Here is a 21,609-nt window from a genome sequence, read left to right as displayed (position 1 = left end):
AAACCCCCCACAAATGACCCCATTTTGGAAACGAGACCCCTAAGGAACTTATCTAGATGTGTGGTGAGCACTTTGAACCCCCAAGGGCTTCACAGAAGTTTATAATGCCCGGGCATGAAAATAAAAAAATCGTATTTTTTCCACAAACATGATCAATTAGTCCCCAATTTTTTTATTTTCCCAAGGGTAACAGGAGAAATTGGACCCCAAAAGTTGTTGTCCAATTTGTCATGACTACGCTGATACCCCATATGTGGGAGAAAACTACTGTATGGACACACGTCGGGGCTCGGAAGGGAAGCAGTGACATTTTGGAATGCAGACTTTGATGGAATGGTCTGCGGGTGTCGTGCATTTGGAGAGCCCCTGATGTACCTAAACTATTGAAACTCCCCACAAGTGACCCCATTTTCGACACTAGGCCCCCCACAGAACTTATCTAGATGTGTGGTGAGCACTTTGAACCCCCAAGTGCTTCACAGAAGTTTATAACGCTCAGGCGTGAAAATAAAAAAATCATTTTTTTCCACAAAAATGATATTTTTGCCCCCATTTTTTTATTTTCCTAAGGGTAACAGGAGAAATTGGACCCCAAAAATTGTTTTGCAATTTGACCTGAGTAGGCTGATACCCTACATGTGGGGGTAAAACACTGTTTGGGCGCATGGCAGAGCTTGGAAGGGAAGGAGCACCATTTGACTTTTTCAACTCAGAATTGGCTGGAATTGAGATCAGACGCCATGTTGCATTTGGAGAGCCCCTGATGTGCCCAAACAGTGGAAACCCCCAATTCTAACTCCAACCTGAACCCCAACACACCCCTAACCCTAATCTCAGCCCTAACCCTAACCCTAGCCCTAACCCTAGCCCTAACCCTAACCCTACCCTAACCCTAGCCCTAACCCTAATGGAAAAATGGAAATAAATACATTTTTTTTATTTTATTATTTTTCCCTAACTAAGGGGGTGATAACGGGGGGTTTGATTTACTATTTATGGCGGTTTTTATGTTTGGCGGCTGTCACATGCTAAAAGACGCTTTTTATTGTAAAAATAGTTTTTGCATCACCACATATTGAGAGCTCTAATTTTTCCGTATTTTGACCCACCGAGTCATGTGAGGTCTTATTTTTTGCGGGACGAGTTGACGTTTTTATTGGTACCTTTTTCGGGCACGTGACATTTTTTGATCGCTTTTTATTCCGATTTTTGGGACGCAGAATGAACAAAAACCAGCGTTTCATGAATTTCTTTTGGGGGGGTGCGTTTACACCGTTCCGCGTGCGATAAAATTGGTAAAGCGCTTTTATTCTTCGGGTCAGTACACTTACAGAGATACCTTATTTAGGTTTTTTTTATGTTTTGTCGGTTTTATGCAATGAAAACTATTTTATATAAAAAATAATTATTTTTGCATCGCTTTATTCTGCGAGCTATAACTTTTTTATTTTTTTGCGGATGATGCTGTGTGGCGGCTCGTTTTTTGCGGGACAAGATGACGTTTTCAGCGGTACCATGGATATTTATATGCGTCTTTTTGATCGCGCGTTATTACACTTTTTGTTTGGCGGTATGATAATAAATCATTATTTTTTGCTTCGTTTTTTATTTTTATTTTTTAAGGGGTTCGCTAAAGGGGTTAACTAATGGGACAGTTTTATAGGGCGGGTCGTTACGGACGTGGCGATACCTAATATGTGTACTTTTATTGTTTGTTTTTTTTATTTCTAAAAAATGGATTTATTTGGGGGAATATTTTTTTTTTTTTCTAATTTATTTGGCGATTTTTTTAAATTTATTTTAACACTTTTTTTTATTTTTTTTTTTACTTTATTAAATAGTCCCAGGTGGGACATCACTGTCCTGTGACAGATCGCTGATCTGTCACATCACAGATCACTGTGACAGATCAGCGATCTGTCACAGGCACTGCAGAAGGCTTCCTCATGCCTGCGCTTTGCAGGCACTGAGGAAGCCAGCTTCCTGCAGGCCCCCGAAGGCCCCCGTCGCCATCTTGGATTCGGGGCCCTGCAGGATAGGAGCCCCCGGCAGCAGCGCTGCACATTGCGCTGCCGTGGGGGGCTCAGGGAAGCACGGAGGGCGCCCCCTCCCTGCCGATGCTTCCCTTTAACTCCCGGTACACCGCGATCATGTTTGATCGCGGTGTGCAAGGGGTTAACATGTCGGGGGCGGTCCGTGACCGCCCCTGACACATTGTGCCGGGTGTCAGCTGTGATAATCAGCTGACACCCGGCCGCGATCAGCGGCGCTCACCACGTGGGCGCCGCTGATCGCGGTAGACGTACTATCCCGTCCATGGGCATAGGGGCCCGGGTCCCATGGACGGGATAGTACGTCTCATGTCAGGAAGGGGTTAATGAGAAAAAAATGTGCTTTTTAAATTTACTAAATGGCTGCAATGAAACAAAGAGTGAAAAATGTATAGGTGTTTGAATACTTTCTGTAACCACTGTATATATAGTAATACCTGCCCAAAACACGTTTTGTTTAAAAGAAAAGTTTGTGAAACTTAACCTGAGAGTTATAAGCTTCATTTTATTTTCCCATCAGTGGAGCTGTGTGAAGGTCTTCTTTTTTTGCAGAATGAGTTGATTTATTCCTTGGTAGCTCTTTTGGGTAATGTTTGATTGCTTTTCATTCTTTTTTTATTTGGTAGGGAGATGGATAAAAAGTAACAATTCTGACTTTTATTTTTCATTGTGTTCTCCATGTAGGTTAAATAACTAGATTATTATGTAGTTTTGATCATTACAGGTGCAGTGATATTATGTGTACTTTTTGTCTAGTAGGTCCACTAATATAGCAGACCTGGGGGCCACTGTTAGATCTCCGACTGCCCTTGGGTACCATGTCAGCGGGGTGCCAGGGAGATACCAGGAAAGATGATAATCTTAGGGATACATAATTAATTTATTTGATTTGGTGTTTTCATGTCTAAAGCCCCCGTTAAACACTGCGATATCGCTAGCAATATCACTGTAAAGTCACCGATTTTGTGACGTTGCAGCAATATTGCTAGCGATATCGCTGTGTCTGATACTTACCTCCGACCGGCTCCCCCGCTGGTTATCGCTGATCGCGCGAGAAGCTCCTGGATCATTCCTCGTCGGCCACTTCCTGCGGCGCTTCCTGCTGTGACGACGAGCGACGCGTGGAGCCGGGCGGGAGGACGCAGGATCACCGCGTCTGACAGGTAAGTAGCGATCCCCGTCCCCAGCGATGTCGCTGGTGAGATCTGCCTGTGTGGCAGCTCACTAGCGACCACCTAGCAATGCACCAGCGATCCTGACCGCGTCATATCGCTAGTCGGGATCACTGGTGCATCGCTAGGTATAACGGTACCTTAACACTGTTTAAATGCTGCCAGGACTCTAAGGCCGAAGTAACACTAGCAAGAAATATGGACTATGCGCAAAAACAACGCATTGCACTCCGACCAATATTAATCTGAGGCAGCTCCCATCAGCCATTTTTTTTTCTCAGCCGTATTAAACGGGCTGAGAAAATCGCAACATGCTGCGATTGTCAGCGTATTACGCCCGTAATATGCCAATGCAGGTCTATGGGGGTGAAAAAACTACATATTACACACGGACCAGACATGTGACTTGCGAGAAATACGCACCGGTGTCCTTTAACAAAAGCCGGCAATTCATTTTGTGATACAGTAAAATCACACTGACATATTTAATAGAGAAATGAAAGAATAGATATATACACATAGAATACATATATATACTGTGTATATATATATATAGTTCATAGAGTTCTACATAGCATAATAGCCGCTAAATCAATTGGCAGCTTCTGTAAAATTATTACAAAACCCTACCTGAAATGACACATGGTTTACATACAATAAACCATTTCATTTTATTTAGTTTTTTTATATGTCTTTGACTACTAACTAAATTAGGGTATAGGGTATGTGTGTAAAATTTTGGACATGTAGGTGTTAAATTAACGGGTAAATGCGTTGAAAAAAATTGCGTGGGCTCCCGCGGTATTTCCTCCGCCATAGAGGGAAAGCCACTGAGTGAGGGCAGATATTAATAGCCTAGAGAAGGACCATTGTTTTTGCTCCCCCCGGCTAAAAAAAATCTGCCCCCAGCCACCCCAGAAAAGACACATCTATAAGATGCGCCTTTTCTGGCACTTAGCCTCTCTATTCTCACTTCCTTTAGCGGTGGCTCATGGGTTAATAATAATAATGGGTTAATGTCACCTTGCTATTGAAAGGTGACATTAAGCCGGTTTAATAATGGAGTGGTGTCAATAAGACACCTATCCATTATTAATCCTATAGTAGTAAAGGGTTAAAAAAGACACACACACATTAATTAAAATTGTTGACCTGTAAAAAAAACAAAACATAAAAAAACAACAATATCCATACCTCTCCATTGTTCAGTCAGGTCCCCCGCTGCAATCCATCGCAAGGGGTTAACCAGTTTACAACAGGGACCGGTGCTAATGCTACCGATCCTGCTGTAAACCACTGCAGAATTAATGAATTCATCTCTGCGTAGTCACCCCAGCTGACCGGGGATGAACTAATAAGCATGGGAAAGATTCTGAACTTTTTCCCATGCTCCTGAGTTAACCTGAGGTCAGCTGAGGACTCCGCGCAGCCTCAGTGACTTCAGCGGTAGTCAGTGTTGGTTTTTTATTTTTTGTTTTTTTACAGGACCACAAGCGATTCTGTTGCATTAGCAGAATAATAAATTTGGTCAAAAACACTGTGTGATTATTTCATTAAAAGACTTTGTAATTAATGTATGTGTGTGTTTTTTTTTAACCCCTTAGTACTATAGGATTATAGATGCACCATTTCTGGGGTGGCTGGAAGCAGATTTTTAGCTGGGGGTGGGGGCAAAAACAATGGTCCCTCTCTAGTCTATTAATATCTGCCCTCACTCACTGTCTTTCCCTCTCTGGCGGAGAAATTACCGCTGGAGCCCATGCAATTTTTTTCAACGAATTTACCCGTAAATTTAACACCTACATGTCCAAAATTTTACACACATACCCTGATCTAATTATTATTATTGTGGACCAGTTGAAGCGCAGGTGCGTGAAATGGCCGTTGTCCATTCTCTGTACATTCCTCCCGAGCCAATGCCTTTTAACCAATAAAGAATTTCTGCGGTAGAACGGTGAGTGCCATCTTTTCCTTCTTTTTCTACATGATATGAATCTTATTATTAGTCAAAGACATATAAAAAACTAAATGAAATGAAATGGTTTACTGTATGTCAGGTTTTGTAATAATTGTACAGAAGCTGGCAATTGATTTAGCGGCTATTATGCTATGTTGAACTAAATGTACTATAAATATATATATATAGTTGAGGCCAAAAGTATTGACACCCCTGCAATTCTGTCAGATAATACTCAGTTTCTTCCTGAAAATGATTGCAAACACAAATTCTTTGGTATTATTATCTTCATTTAATTTGTCTTAAATGAAAAACGCAAAAGAGAATGAAGCAAAAAGCAAAACATTGATTATTTCACACAAAACCCCAAAAATGGGCCATACAAAAGTATTGGCACCCTCAGCCTAATACTTGGTTGCACAACCTTTAGCCAAAATAACTGCGACCAACCACTTCCGGTAACCATCAATGAGTGTCTTACAATGCTCTGCTGGAATTTTAGACCATTCTTCTTTGGCAAACTTCTCCAGGTTCCTGATATTTGAAGGGTGCCTTCTCCAAACTGCCATTTTTAGATCTCTCCACAGGTGTTCTATGGGATTCAGGTCTGGACTCATTGCTGGACACCTTAGAAGTCTCCAGTGCTTTCTCTCAAACCAGTTTCTAGTGCTTTTTGAAGTGTGTTTTGGGTCATTGTCCTGCTGGAAGACCCATGACCTCTGAGGGAGACCCAGCTTTCTCACACTGGGCCCTACATTATGCTGCAAAATTTGTTGGTAGTCTTCTGACTTCATAATGCCATGCACACGGTCAAGCAGTCCAGTGTCAGAGGCAGCAAAGCAACCCCAAAACATCAGTGAACCTCCGCCATGTTTGACTGTAGGGACCGTGTTCTTTTCTTTGAATGCCTCTTTTTTTCTCCTGTAAACTCTATGTTGATGCCTTTGCCCAAAAAGCTCTACTTTTTTCTTATCTGACTAGAGAACATTCTTCCAAAACATTTTAGGCTTTTTCAGGTAAGTTTTGGCAAACTCTAGCCTGGCTTTTTTATGTCTCGGGGTAAGAAGTGGGGTCTTCCTGGGGCGTGGCCTGGAGCTCATCCATGTGAGACACAGGAAGAGGGAGCTCCTGTGAGGATTCCACTAATCCAACTAACATCTCGACTAATTCAAGTCATCCTGACGTACATCCATCGGATAACTATATCTGACATGGTCTGGAGCATTTAGAGTCCAAAACCAGGAGTTTTGACCCACCCAGTGCCGAGATATCATCTGAGGCCTACATCTTATGTGAGGCCTTGAAGCCTGACTGCTAAATTTATACAGCATCCAAGAAGCCTGCTCCCTTCAGCCAAAACGCTCCAATACCCTGGGGACTTAGGCCTAAGTCACCCACGCCTCAGCACAAGACAACGGAGGACCCCCGACCCATCATCCGGTAGAAGAGACAGCTCGGCACGCGGAGGCATTCTCCAGCTCCAGGAGGCAGGCCTGCAATCAATAACGGCCACGGTTTGCCCCCTTTCCACACCGCAGGGTCCCAGCGCCGCGAGCAAGAAGGATCCTTCAAACACGACCCATCACCACTAACAGCTGGACCCTGGGAGCCTGTGAGTAGCATCCCCGACACACGCCGCACATTCCCTCCCCTCCCCAAGCACTCACCCGGAGCAGAGCGGCGCCCGTGATAACAGCCGCTGTACAGTTTGAACGACAGCCGTGGCCGCTGCGGTCGCGGCGGGGAGCGGGTTAGGGGCACAGCGGATCACGTTGGGGCTACTGGCAGTGTCGCCGGCAGAGGCCCCGCAGCCGGAGAAGCGGCGTACCAAACACAGACAGGCAGGTGCTGCTGGCGTTGTCTGCGCCGTCGCCCCGGCGGCCTCGGTCGCTCTCATATTAATAAATACAGTTGCGGCTCGCCTCTTCTCTTCCCCTTGCATCAAGCACTGCAATAGAAGTGCCTGGGAATACATAGTAACCTGCAAGTAAGCGGCCAGCTACAGCCTTGGTGCCCTGTGTCAGCCATCCCTCACTGTTACATAAACAGAGCAGTGAGGGGAGAGGGGCTGAGCTCCCATAATTATTCTAATAGACTTTGCGTGTCTGTATTTGCACAGAAGAGGAATCAGGGGCTGTGCACCTTCCCTTCGCTTCTCCTGTGAACTATATAATTCGCAGTAACAGCCCTAATAAGTCACTGGTGTGTGACAAGGTCAAAAGGAGTAATCAAGTAAGCAGGAAGTTATTCTGAAAAGAGCCCCCTGCTCATCTGTAATTTGGGAATGTAACTTTCTGAGCATGTGACCTCTCAGAATACAATGTCGCCTGTATAAAGCGAGGGCCCCCGTTCCCACTGTTCCAACCCGGCTAGAACAAAGATCCCACGGCTACCAGCACCTCCACACTCGCGTGACTCATTGCTTCACTCATTGACCATCGGATGGGGAAGGCCAAGTCCAGTAAACGAGGACAACCAAAACGAGTCACTGACTTTTTTTTATCAAACCATTCAACCTCGGAATCATCTAAAATGGCTCCATCATCGCCCCGTTCGTCTCGCTCGTCCCGCAGAGGTTCCTGTGCGTCCTTGGATACTAAAAGCGCAGACAGGGATGACACCCCGCTAACTCACAGCAGCATGAAGAAGCTGCTCTCCTCCCTCAGAGTCTCCCTGCAGGAAGATATGAGGGTTATGGTGGCTGATCTGAGGGGAGAGGTAGCTGAACTAGGAGGTCGCACAGATAAAATAGAGAACAAGCTGGTAGACCTAATTAAATCACATAACGACTTATTAGATGCGCATGAGTCTCTACAAGCTACATTAGAGAAAGTGCAGACCAAAACTCTGGATTTGGAAGACAGATCGCGACGAAACAATATCCGCATCAGGGGGATAGATGAAGCGATCCAACCTAAAGACCTTCGATCCTTCCTTCAAGATTTTATTAAAGCCGCTATGCCAGAAGTTGAGAGAAAGGATATGATCATAGACCGCATTCATCGTGTCCCTAAACCTCCTTCCATTAATTCGAACCTCCCACGAGACGTACTCGCCCGAATTCATTTCTACGAACTCAAAGATGACTTTTTATTTCGCCTTCGGGGGAATCCCTCTCTGCCACAAAATTTTGCTCACCTGAAGGTCTATGCAGACCTCTCTCCGGGAACCCTAGCTTTGAGAAGGGAATTTCAACCCTTCACATCTACTCTCCGTGATCAGCAAATCCAATACGTTTGGGGATTTCCCACCAAGCTAATTGTTCGCAAAGACAACACCTCTCATGTCTGTCTCATCCCAGCACAAGCGGAGAAGCTCCTCATCCAGTGGGGTCTGCATCTGCCAAAAAATGCACAGACACATCTTTCTCATCCTTCAGCCGTCCAAGGTCGCCATATCGATCCGGAATGGTCGACAGCCTGAAGATCTACATGGACTCTATGTGGGTTCGGTTTCTCGCATTCTTTTCTACCCTTTTCTTCCACGATTCTTCTCTCTATACTAATTCTACCTTTCACCTTCTTTTGCTGTACCCTTCTTCTACTATTCTATGCTTTTCTGACTGTCTCCTATCTTTGAGCCGGCGGAAATTTCGCCTGTGAGTGATCATTATTCGCTCTTTTCCGGTGTGACGTACTCACCTGAAGTTTTATTTGTCAAGAGAAATATTTGTTTTGGTTTATCTTTTGAATAATTAGTTCTCCCCTTTCCTCCCTCCTCAGACCCTACTTCTTACCCCACCTTTCCCCGAATACATTGCTACCTAATTAGTCAACTCTCTAATTAAGGTCTTTACATTTGGTGTTTATATTAATCTCTTGGTATCTCTTTTGAGTCATCATGAGCGTCTCTATTTTCTCTATTAATGTTAATGGGCTTAACTCACCTTGTAAACGCGCCTTGACGTGGCGCCAACTTATCAAATCTAATAGTGATGTAGTATGCATACAGGAGACGCATCTTTTACTAAAAGACAATTACAGAATGCACTCTGGGAATTACCCACATCAGTTCTTTGCTAATGGCCCCTCAAAAAAGGCCGGAGTAGGCATCTTCATTAAAAATACTGTGGCCTTTCTGCTGGGTGACATCCTCCGGGACCCGGAGGGGCGCTATATCATTCTAAATTGTTCAATCAACAACAGACCCTACACATTGGCCTCGGTGTATGTTCCCAACAGGGGTCAATCCAGATTCGTTCGGAAATTTCTGAATATTCTGCATTCGGTGGCCAGGGGCTCTAAATTAATCTGTGGTGATTTTAACGCCCCCATGCAGAAGCATCTGGATTGTTCAAACACCTCCATTTCCAGGGGCGAATTGGCCTCCCTAATCTCTGAAAATAATTACCATGACATTTGGAGATATTTACATTGTGGAGAAAGGGACTATACCTACTTTTCACCACGATTTCACACTTACAGCAGAATAGATAATATCTTAGTAGATAATTCCCTACTACCTCGTTGCATGGGTGCCACAATTGGGAACATATCTTGGTCTGATCATGCTCCGACCACTCTACAACTGGCAGATGCTGAAGCCATCAGACCCCCCGCAAAATGGAGGCTTAACGAATACCTGCTCACCAACCCCAATTATGCAGCCACTGTGACAGAACAACTTTCTGAATTTTTTCAAATTAACGACACTGGGGATGTCTCTGATGATACTCTATGGTTTTCACACAAGGCGGTCATTAGGGGGACATTTATCAAACTTGCTTCCCTGGCTAAAAAATTATATACAGCAGCTTTGCAATCGGCCACTCTGGAAATTCAAACTCTTGAAGCCTTACATAAGAGCACCCCGACCCCTTCCCTGTTGACCAAACTAACTAAGGCCAGATGTCAACTCCGCTCACTGCTACTTCAAAAAACTGAACACGCGTTGAAAAAACTGGGGGCGAAGTTTTACGGCATGGGTGATAGAGCCGGGGCACTATTGGCGCGGAGAGTCAAAAAGAAAGAGGGTCAGGCCAAGATCTCTCATCTCATTAAACCTGACAATTCCCTTATCCGTAACCCAATAGACATTGCGGATGAATTCAAACAATACTATGAGTCTCTTTACAATTTATGCGACAACCCTGAGGAACCCCAGCCTTCTCCCCACTCCATTAGGGCTTTCCTTGACAAAATATCTCTCCCCTCTCTTTCTGCATCACAACTAACCTTTCTAAATAGTCCCCTCACTCAGGAAGAAATCACACGAGCCATACTCTCCTCTAAAAAACACTCCACCCCGGGTCCAGATGGACTCCCATTTCAATATTATACCCAATTCCATACAATCCTCACCCCGTACCTTTACAGACTTTTTTCATTCTGGCAGTCCAGGGGCGAGGTTAAACAAGAAGGATTAGAAGCCATCATTGCCACCCTGCCCAAACCCGGGAAATCACCAACCTCCCCAAACAATTTTCGCCCCATCGCATTACTAAATTGTGACATAAAATTATATGCCAAAGTGTGGGCGACCAGACTAATGGAGGTACTCCCCTCCATAGTTGGGGCTGATCAAGTGGGCTTTGTACCTGGAAGGCAAGCCAGGGATGGCACGAGACGAATAATAAATTTACTCAACATTCTAGAACGGGGAAAAATCCCCAGTGCGCTGTTGTCCCTGGACGCTGAAAAAGCGTTTGACAGGGTGCACTGGGGATATATAGACGGAACCCTCTCCAAATTCGGATTCACTGGTCCAATTAAAAATGCCATCATGGCTTTATACTCATCCCCGTCAGCTGCAGTACGAGCATCTGGCTTTGTATCTCAAAAATTCAACATAACCAATGGTGTGCGCCAGGGCTGCCCCCTATCTCCTATAATTTTTGCCATTGCAATGGAGCCTTTGGCTACTTTGGTAAAAAATAATCCATGCATCCACGGAGTTCAAGTTGGCCCCTTGGAGCATAAAATTGGGCTGTATGCAGATGACATTATCTTCTCATGCACACAAATAGACTCTTCAATTCCAGAAATTATAAGTTTATTATCAGATTTCTCTGCTGTCTCCTATTATAAATTGAACCTCTCCAAATCTACAATTTTCCCCCTATATATTCCCAAAATCTCCCAAGAACATCTGAAAAAATTGTATCCTTTTACGTGGTCCCTAGATGGCTTCACATATTTAGGGATTTTCATCACTCAGCTCCACCGAATAGTTAAGATGAACTGCGACCTAATTCTTCAGGACATTCGCAGAGAACTAGATAAACTCTCTCTGGGCATATTATCATGGATCGCTAGGATACAACTGGTTAAAATGCTAATACTCCCCAAACTAGTCTATCTCTTTCGCTGCCTTCCCCTTCAGTTCCCTAGTGCTATTCTTTCACAACTACAACATCTTTTAGGCAAATTCATTTGGGGTTCCAAGCCTCACCGAATCTCCTCCAAAATAATGGTTCTTCCTTACACGAAGGGAGGGCTGGGAGTTCCCGATGTGCGAGCATATCACCAAGCTGCCATACTGGAAGCAGCCAAATTGTGGTGGGCAGACGACACTTCTCATCTCTGGATGCAAATAGAATCTTTTTTCTCCCCATCCAGATCCACCAAACTACTCCTCGAAATTAATCTTTTACAAAAATACACCTCTCCCCGCATACTGAACACAATGTCGTCCCTTTTAAAACTTTGGTCAGCCTTGGGACCAAAACACTTTCCGTCCCTGCACAGAAATGTATCCCTGCCGGCTCTAGAACATTTGGTTCCAAACCTATCTTTGGGGAAGTGGCGAATTGCAGGTATACATACCCTAAACAACCTTTTTGACATCTCTGGATTAAAACAATTCATGTCTATTTCCACATCCTTTTCCCTGCCCCACTCATGCTTTTATCAATATCTCCAAATCCGCCACCTCCTTTCCAAATGCAAACTCCCAGCCTGGTCTCTCTCGCCACTTGAGAACCCGCCCCAACGGTATTTTAAACCTGATCACCCGGATCGCCACGGTGTTTCAATATTATACAAGTCCCTCATTACCCCTACAGACAATGCAAAACTCCCATATATGAAAATTTGGGAACGTCGACTTTCATTCTCCTCATCCCTGGAGGAATGGCAGGAGGCAGCTACTCACTCCTCTAAATTCTCAGCATGCATCAATCACCTGGAACAATCAAAAAAATTACAATTAAACTGGTATCTGTCCCCTTTACGTTTATCCAAATTCTCGCAACAGTCCTCTCCTTTGTGCTGGAAGGGATGTCAGCAGACGGGCTCAATTGAGCACGTCTGGTGGTTCTGTCCCAAACTAAAAAGGTTTTGGGCCACTACAGAGTCCATCCTTAAATCTGTACTTCAAATTCCACTTGAACTCTCGGGGCCCATGGCTCTTCTGGGCATAAATTTGGGGTCAATTCCGATCTCTCTGAGACCTATTGCGTGCAATGTTCTAATTGCTGCTCGGCTCTGCATAGCTAAGCACTGGAAATCATCCTCTATTCCCTACGAACAGGAACTACTGGCCAGAATAAATCTTCACTTTCAGCATGAACTGACCTTAGCACATACATTCGCCAAGAGAAATGTAATTTTGAACTGGTGGGACCCATGGGTATCCTCGGGGTTCAATTCGGTTGCACTAAATTAACTACTCACACAACCTGTATTCTGTCTTGTGGGCCCCTGCATCGCGAAAGTTGTCCAGTGTAAGGTCAAACCAAGCTTGTCTCTACCCTACCTCCCCTAATTTCCCCTCCTTCCTACCTTCCTGTCCCCCTCCCTTCTTTAAATCTGTTTAGGATCTTGATTGTTTTCATTGTTGTTGAAAATATCTGACTAGAGTTATCTTTGTAACTTCTCTAAATCAAGATTTCAATGTTTGATGTTACCTGTTGCTTTTTCAACTTTTATATTTGTTTCCTTGTACCTGGCAAAAAATCCTTAATAAAGAAATATTGGTTTAAAAAAAAAAGAAGTGGGGTCTTCCTGGGTCTCATACCATACAGTCCCTTTTCATTCAGACGCCGACTGATAGTACGGGTTGACACTGTTGTACCCTCGGACTGCAGGGCAGCTTGAACTTGTTTGGATGTTAGTCGAGGTTCTTTATCCAACATCCGCACAATCTTGCGTTGAAATCTCTTGTCAATTTTTCTTTTCAGTCCACATCTAGGGAGGTTAGCCACCGTGCCATGGGCTTTAAACTTCTTGATGACACTTGGTTGGGTAGACACAGGAACATTCAGGTCTTTGGAGATGGACTTGTAGCCTTGAGATTGCTCATGCTTCCTCACAATTTGGTTTCTCAAGTCCTCAGACAGCTCTTTGTTCTTCTTTCTTTTCTCCATGCTCAATGTGGTACACACAAGGACACAGGACAGAGGTTGAGTCAACTTTAATCCATGTCAACTGGCTGCAAGTGTGATTTAGTTATTGCCAACACCTGTTAGGTGCCACAGGTAAGTTACAGGTGCTGTTAATTAGACAAATTTGAGAAGCATCACATGACTTTTCGAACAGTGCCAATACTTTTGTCCACCCTCTTTTTTTATGTTTGGTGTGGAATTATATCCAATTTGGCTTTAGGACAATTCTTTTTGTGTTTTTTCATTTAAGACAAATTAAATGAAGACAATAATACCAAAGAATTTGTGTTTGCAATCATTTTCAGGAAGAAACTGAGTATTATCTGACAGAATTGCAGGGGTGTCAATACTTTTGGCCACAACTGTGTGTGTGTATATATATATATACACTCACTGGCCACTTTATTAGGTACACCATGCTAGTAAGGGGTTGGACCCCCTTTTGCCTTCAGAACTGCCTCAATTCTTCGTGGCAGAGATTCAACAAGGTGCTGGAAGCATTCCTCAGAGATTTTGGACCATATTGACATGATGGCATCACACAGTTGGCGCAGATTTGTCGGCTGCACATCCCTGATGCGAATCTCCCGTTCCACCACATCCCAAAGATGCTCTATTGGATTGAGATCTGGTGACTGAGGAGGCCATTTGAGTACAGTAAACTCATTGTCATGTTCAAGAAACCAATCTGAGATGATTCGAGCTTTATGACATGGCGCATTATCCTGCTGAAAGTAGCCATCAGATGTTGGGTACATTGTGGTCATAAAGGGATGGACATGGTCAGCAACAATACTCAGGTAGGCTGTGGCGTTGCAACGATGCTCAATTGGTACCAAGGGGCCCAAAGAGTGCCCAGAAAAAATTCCCCACACCATGACACCACCACCACCAGCCTGAACCGTTGATACAAGGCAGGATGGATCCATGCTTTCATGTTGTTTACGCCAAATTCTGACCCTACCATCCGAATGTCGCAGCAGAAATCGAGACTCATCAGACCAGGCAACGTTTTTCCAATCTTCTACTGTCCAATTTCGATGAGCTTGTGCAAATTGTAGCCTCAGTTTCCTGTTCTTAGCTGAGAGGAGTGGTACCCAGTGTGGTCTTCTGCTGCTGTAGCCCATCTGCCTCAAAGTTCGACGCACTGTGCGTTCAGAGATGCTCTTCTGCCTACCTTGGTTGTAACGGGTGGCAATTTGAGTCACTGTTGCCTTTCTATCAGCTCGAACCAGTCTGCCCATTCTCCTCTGACCTCTGGCATCAACATGGCATTTCCGGCCACAGAACTGCCGCTCACTGGATTTTTTTTCTTTTTCGGACCATTCTCTGTAAACCCTAGAGATGGTTGTGCGTGAAAATCCCAGTAGATCAGCAGTTTCTGAAATTCTCAGACCAGCCCTTCTGGCACCAACAATCATGCCACGTTCAAAGGCACTCAAATCACCTTTCTTCCCCATACTGATGCTCGGTTTGAACTGCAGGAGATTGTCTTGACCATGTCTACATGCCTAAATGCACTGAGTTGCCGCCATGTGATTGGCTGATTAGAAATTAAGTCTTAACACACAGTTGGACAGGTGTACCTAATAAAGTGGCCAGTGAGTGTATATATATATATATATATATATATATATATATATATATATATACTGTATATTCTATGTGTATATATCTATTCTTTCGTTTGTGTTTTAACCTGACATTGGGATCCATTATATGTCCATTTTGCAAGCCGGCAAGAAAATCTCTGCATACGGATGCAATACGGATGTCATACGAATGCTTACATGCGCAAAAATCGCATCCTAACCTTGCCAACGGATGGCATACGGATCACTGTTCAGGGAACATTTCTGCATATTACGACCGTAAAATACGGACCGTATTTTTATACGTTGTGTCTGACTCCAGCCTTAGAGGAAGAATACAAGTCCTGCTTTCAATGATTAAAAGTTCTCCTTATAAATCCTTACAAATAGGCTGGGTGGACATGTTGTGTTTTTGTTGCTTTTTTTCTGCATGGATTTGGTGCGTAAAATATGCAGCATTTTACAGTTCAATCAAAGTGATTGAAATTTCTGAAACTTAAGCATATGTTGATTATCTAAAGACATACTAATAGGGAATTTAGATTGTGAGCCCCATCGGGGACAGTGATGATAATGTGTGCAAACTGTAAAGCGCTGCGGAATATGTTAGCGCTATATAAAAATAAAGATTATTTATTATTATTATTTTTCTTTGAAGATTTGCAGCGTTTTTGCTGTAGATTACGCCCATACTAATGAACTGAGAAAAACACGCAACAGAACCGAATGGCAAAAACGCAACAAAAAAAGTGCATATTTTACGCAACATTTTTCTTGTCAACACATCAGGATTTGCAGCAGAATTTTCATAGCCTAAAGCTGCTAATCCCTAATTATGGGTGGGCAGGACTCGCATGGTTGTCACATGACTGGTAGGATGAGAAAGAGTTACAAGGAAAACCGTCATAACAAGGTCAAAATATTAATAATCAACAGGAATAACTACAGCATTAAAAGATCAAGTAGACTGGACTAAATGAAAGGGATAGTCGGTATCAATAGACTGAAAAAGGGGGGGGAACAAACCAACCAAAAAATCCCAATATAGTAGTAAATCGTATAATCTTTAGTATACACAATGGTAATTGGTAACATTTGGTTGATACAAATATTTTTTATATATTAAAATCATAAACAAGGACGCTCACTTGACTATAAAATGTAAATAATACAAGGGAGCCGATAATATATACACACAATAAATAGATATAGGCAAAAATTGATACAGAAATTTTTTTTTTTATCTCAAAAGTGCAGTGCACAAAAAATAAAAAGATTATTATTATAGTGCAAAAATTAGGATACTGCCACATAAAACGGTATAATATATTGTGCACAGTATAATCAATAGGGCAAATAAAGTGCAAAAAATAATATTATTTAATTATAAAGTGCAGGGTGCAATATATATCCATACTAATAGCCATAGGCATAGTATTAATATTATAGAATAGAAATTATAAAATTATAAAGTGCAATGTATATCCACACTGATAATCTTAGAGCATAGGTCGCTCGTTCACATGTACTGACCAGATAGGAAAAATCGCCACCATTTTATGCCAAGATATTTATAAGGGCAGGATGTGTATATAGAGAATAATGCTTGTGCCAGCGTAGATGAAATAATAAAAAGGCAAAGCTTACATATAAAACGGCACCTCAATCCATGTGACGTCCACCTTGTATTATTTATAATTTATAGTCCAGTGAACGTCCTTGTTTATGATTTTAATATATAAAAAATATTTGTATCATCCAAATGTTATCAATTACCATTGTGGATACTTAATAAAGATTATATGATTTACTACTATATTGGGATTTTTTGGTCGGTTTGTTTCCTCCTTCCCCCCTTTTAAGACTAGTAGGATAAGCGGGACTCTCAGGCTTTTTCTTTCCTAGCCACAATAAAAAATCTGTTTATGTGAAAATATTGACCAAAATCCTGTTAGTCTAAGGCCTAGTGCAGACATACTTTTTGGCCCTGCGGATTTTTCCACGCAGAATGGAAGAAATCCGCAGGTCAAATGACCTGCATTTTTCCAGCGGATTTCTTCCATTTTTCCTGCGGTTTTCTTGCGGTTTTCGTGCGGTTTTCCCCCTGCGGATTTGGTGACGGGAGATGGAAAACCGCACAAAAGAAGTAACATGCTGCGGATTTTGTACCGCGGGAAAACCGCGCGGAAAAATCCGCAGCGTCTGCACAGCGTTTTTTTTTCCCATTCATTTTAAGGCTACTGTACATCACAATGCGGATATGCAACATTTCTGCGCGGTAAAATCCGCTGCGGAACCGCTGCAAATCTGCATCGTGTGCACACAGCCTAATACATTGACAAGCTCCGCTATTTGCAAAGGAGACCTGACCGATATACTGTCTGGATAGGAAAAATACAAAGGCATGAGTTGAAGAGGAGCGGATCAGTCATAATTGTAGGGCACTGATTATTAAGGCGATCTGTCATGTACCAAACTGTATTGATTGCTTCTGTCTTTTTTTTTTTGTGTGTAAATTTTGACTATTTATTGCTTGTCTTTTTCTCTTATCTTTTAACATCAGGACATGACAGGAAATGGCAGCGTTCAGTTAATTGTGAAAGCAAAGTTTAATTTCAAGCAACAGAATGAAGATGAATTGTCCTTTTCTAAAGGTGACACTATCCATGTCACCAAAGTAGTGGATGGAGGCTGGTGGGAAGGAACACTGAATGGCAAAACGGGCTGGTTCCCCAGTAACTATGTCAAAGAATGCAAGCCTAACGGTAAGTATGAAGGTCAGACTAAGGCTGGGGTCAGGCCTGGACTGCTAATCTGCCGAGCCGGGCAGATTCCCGGTGGGCTGGCGGCTCTGAACTACGAAATGGGCCGCCGGCCCTTTAAAACCTTTGACTAGGCCCTGTGTGCGTGCTCCCTCTCGTTGCACGCACTGACAAGGGCCGCGTCGGCCGGCGTCAGTGCGTGAGTGCGGCCCCCGTCTGTCATTGTGCTCGCGTGGCTGCTGCCCTCAGTGCAGGCAAGCAGGAGAGCGCGCACACAGGACCTTGTCAAAAGTTTGAAAAGACCACGCCCCCGCTGCAGCAGCACAGGACTCCTGCCTCTCTGTCTGATGCTGGAAAGTACCAGCGTCAGAGAAAAGTAGAAAGAGCCCGCAGCACGCAACATAAATGGTAATACCTGCCTGTGTGTGCTGTGCTTCCAGGGAGAGGTAGGGAAGCAGCTCCAGTCAGCACAGTGACATCTTCTCCTGCTCTGATCTGCTTCCCCGGCAGGGGAGAGACCAGGGGAGGTGCTGGGACAGAGCTGCTGTGACCACTAAAACCTGAAGAGCTGCACATGGACATCAGCCTCCCCTGCACCACAAAAGAGAGTGTGTGTGTTTGTAAGTAAGTAATACTTGTGTGTGTGTGTGTGTGTGTGTGTGGTATCTGTAGTGTGTAAGTGTGTAATACGTGTTTGAGTGTGTGGTATCTGTAGTGTGTGTGTAATACTTGTGTGTATGGTATCTGTAGTGTGTGAGTGTGTAATATTTGTGTGTTCATTATCTGTAGTGTGTGAGTGTAATACATGTGTGTATGGTATCTGTAGTGTGTGAGTGTATAATACGTACAGTATGTGAGTGTATGGTATCTGTAGTGTGTGAGTGTGTAATACTTGTGTGTTCGGTATCTGTAGTGTGTGAGTGTAATACATGTGTGTATGGTATCTGTAGTGTGTGAGTGTATAATACGTACAGTATGTGAGTGTATGGTATCTGTAGTGTGTGAGTGTGTAATACTTGTGTGTGCAGTATCTGTAGTGTGAGTGTAATACATGTGTGTATGGTATCTGTAGTGTGTGAGTGTATAATACGTACAGTATGTGAGTGTATGGTATCTGTAGTGTGTGAGTGTGTAATACTTGTGTGTTCGGTATCTGTAGTGTGTGAGTGTAATACATGTGTGTATGGTATCTGTAGTGTGTGTTTAATACGTGTGTGAGTGTATGGTATCTGTAGTGAGTGAGTGTAATACATGTGTGCATGGTATCTGTAGTGTGTAATATGTGTGTGAGTGTATGGTATCTGCAGTGTGTGAGTGTGTAATACTTGTGTGTTCAGTGTCTGTAGTGTGTGAGTGTAATACATGTATGTATGATATCTGTAGTGCGTGTGCGTGTAATATTTGTGTGTGCAGTATCTGTAGTGTGTGAGTGTAATACATGTGTGTATGGTATCTGTAGTGTGTGTGTGTGTAATACTTGTGTGCGGTATCTGTAGTCTGTGAGTGTAATACTTGTGTGTGCAGTATCTGTAGTGTGTGTGTAATACTTGTGTGTGTGGTATCTGTAGTCTGTGAGAGTAATACTTGTGTGCGTGGTACCTGTAGTGTGTGAATGTGTAATGTGTGTGCGGTATCTGTAGTTTGCGGTATCTGTAGTGTGCGTGTTATCTGTAGTCTGTGAATGTATTACTTGTGTGTGCGGTATCTGTAGTGTGTGTGTGTAATACTTGTGTGTGCAGTATCTGTAGTGTGTGTGTGTGTAATAATTGTGTGTGCGGTATCTGTAGTCTGTGAGTGTAATACATGTGTGTATGGTATCTGTAGTGTGTGTGTAATAATTGTGTGTGCAGTATCTGTAGTGTTTGTGTGTGTAATACTTGTGCGTACGATATCTGTAGTGCATGAGTGTAATACATGTGTGTATGGTATCTGTAGTGTGTGTGTAATAATTGTGTGCGGTATCTGAAGTCTGTGAGTGTAACACTTGTGTGTGCAGTATCTGTAGTGTGTGTGTAATGTGTGTGTGGTATCTAGTGTGTGTGTAATGCTTGTGTGTATGGTATCTGTAATGTGTGTGTGTGTGTGTGTAATGCTTATGTGTGCGGTATCTGTAGTCTGTGAGTGTAATACTTGTGTGTGCGGTATCTGTTGTGTGTGTAGTATCTGTAGTGTGTGTAATACTTGTGTGTGTGGTATCTGTAGTCTGAATGTAATACTGGTGTGTGCTGTATCTGTAGTGTGTGAATGTGTAATGTGTGTGTGGTATCTGCAGTGTGTGTTTGTGTGTGTGTAATACGTGTGTGTGTTATCTGTAGTCTGAGTGTGTAATACATGTGTGTGCGGTATCTGTAGTGTGTGTGTGTAATGTGTGTGCAGTGTCTGTAGTGTGTGAGAGTGTAATGTGTGTGCGGTAAGGTCATTCATTGTATGTGGGCTGGTGAATTTTTTTTTGTGCCAGGGCTGCTTTTTGGTCCCAGTCTGGCCCTGGCTGGGGTCACACTAACCGACGAGAAATACGGTCCGTATTTTACATGCGTAATACGGAGAAATGTCCCCTAAATAGCGCTCCGTATGTCATACGTAATCAAGGTGTGGTCGCGTATTTTGCGCATGTAAGCATCCGTATCAAATCCGTGTGGCATCCGTATGCCGAGATTTTCTCGCAGGCTTGCAAAATGGACATATAATGGAGCCCTAAGACAGGTTTACAAACACAAGCGAAAGAATAGATATAGACGCATAGAATGCATATATATATATACATGTCATAGAGACACATATATATATATATATATATAGTTATATTTCATATAGTTCTATATATCCGAATAGCCGCTGAAGCATTTGCCGGCTTCTGTAAAATCATTTCCAAACCCGACATGAAATGACACATGGTTTACATACAGTAAACCATTTCATTTCATGTTTTTTTATATGTCTTTCACTAGTAATTAGATGAGGGTTTGTGTGTAATAATTAGGAGGTGTAGGTGTTAATTGAAGGGGTTAATTCATTGTAAAAAATTGCGTGGGCTCCCAGTAATTTGTCAACTAGAGAGATAAAGCAGGTGAGTGAGGGCAGATTTTAATAGCCTTGAGAGGGACCATAGTTTTTGGCCCCCCCTGGCTACAAAAATTTGCCCCCAGACACTCCAGCAAAGGCGCATCTATAAGATGCGCCTTTTCTGGCACTTATCCTCATTATTCCCATTGCCCTGTAGCGGTGGCTAATGGGTTAATAACAAAGGGTTAATGTCACCATTCGATTGGAAGGTGACACTAAGCCGATTAATAATGGAGAGGTGTCAATAAGACACCGATCCATTATTAACCCTAGACTATGAAAGGGTTAAAAAACACACAGACATTAATTAAAAATTCTTTTAATGAAATAAAGACACATAGTTTTTGACCAATTTTTATTACTCTGCTATTCCAAAATAAAACCATGACCTGCAAAAAAAATAACATAAAAAAGCAACAATATCCTTACCTCTCCGCCGTTCAGTCATATCCCACGCTGTAGTCCTTCACAAGGGGTTAAATAGTTTACAATGAGGACCAGTGCTAATGCGACCAGCTCCACTGTAAAGTACTTCAGAATGAATTAGTTCAGCTCTGCGCAGCCTCACTGGCTGCCTGGAGATGAACTTATTAGCGTGGGAAAGTTTCTGACCTTTTTCCCATGCTCATCAGTTCATCTCAGGCCAGCCGGGGACTCCCGCTGACGTCACTGAGGCTGCGCGGAGTCCC

At 43.1% G+C, this 21,609-nt stretch overlaps 1 protein-coding gene across 3 annotated transcripts in view; it reads left to right on the top strand.

Annotated features, from left to right (window-relative positions):
* The window catches only part of ARHGEF6 (Rac/Cdc42 guanine nucleotide exchange factor 6), a 242,387-nt gene that overhangs the window by 59,342 nt on the left and 161,436 nt on the right, over positions 1–21,609 (top strand). For all 3 annotated transcript variants that reach the window (XM_073543558.1, XM_073543557.1, XM_073543559.1), the window contains exon 5: positions 17,659–17,860. In XM_073543558.1, coding sequence (XP_073399659.1) covers positions 17,659–17,860 — 202 coding nt within the window. The remainder of the gene's footprint in view (positions 1–17,658; positions 17,861–21,609) is intronic.

This window comes from Dendrobates tinctorius, unplaced genomic scaffold (assembly GCF_039654945.1).
Source record: "Dendrobates tinctorius isolate UK_male_01 unplaced genomic scaffold, ASM3965494v1 ptg000133l, whole genome shotgun sequence".
Taxonomy (NCBI): Eukaryota; Metazoa; Chordata; class Amphibia; order Anura; family Dendrobatidae; genus Dendrobates; species Dendrobates tinctorius.
Note: the sequence above shows the minus strand (reverse complement) of the source record. Positions and strands in the feature narration are given on the sequence as shown.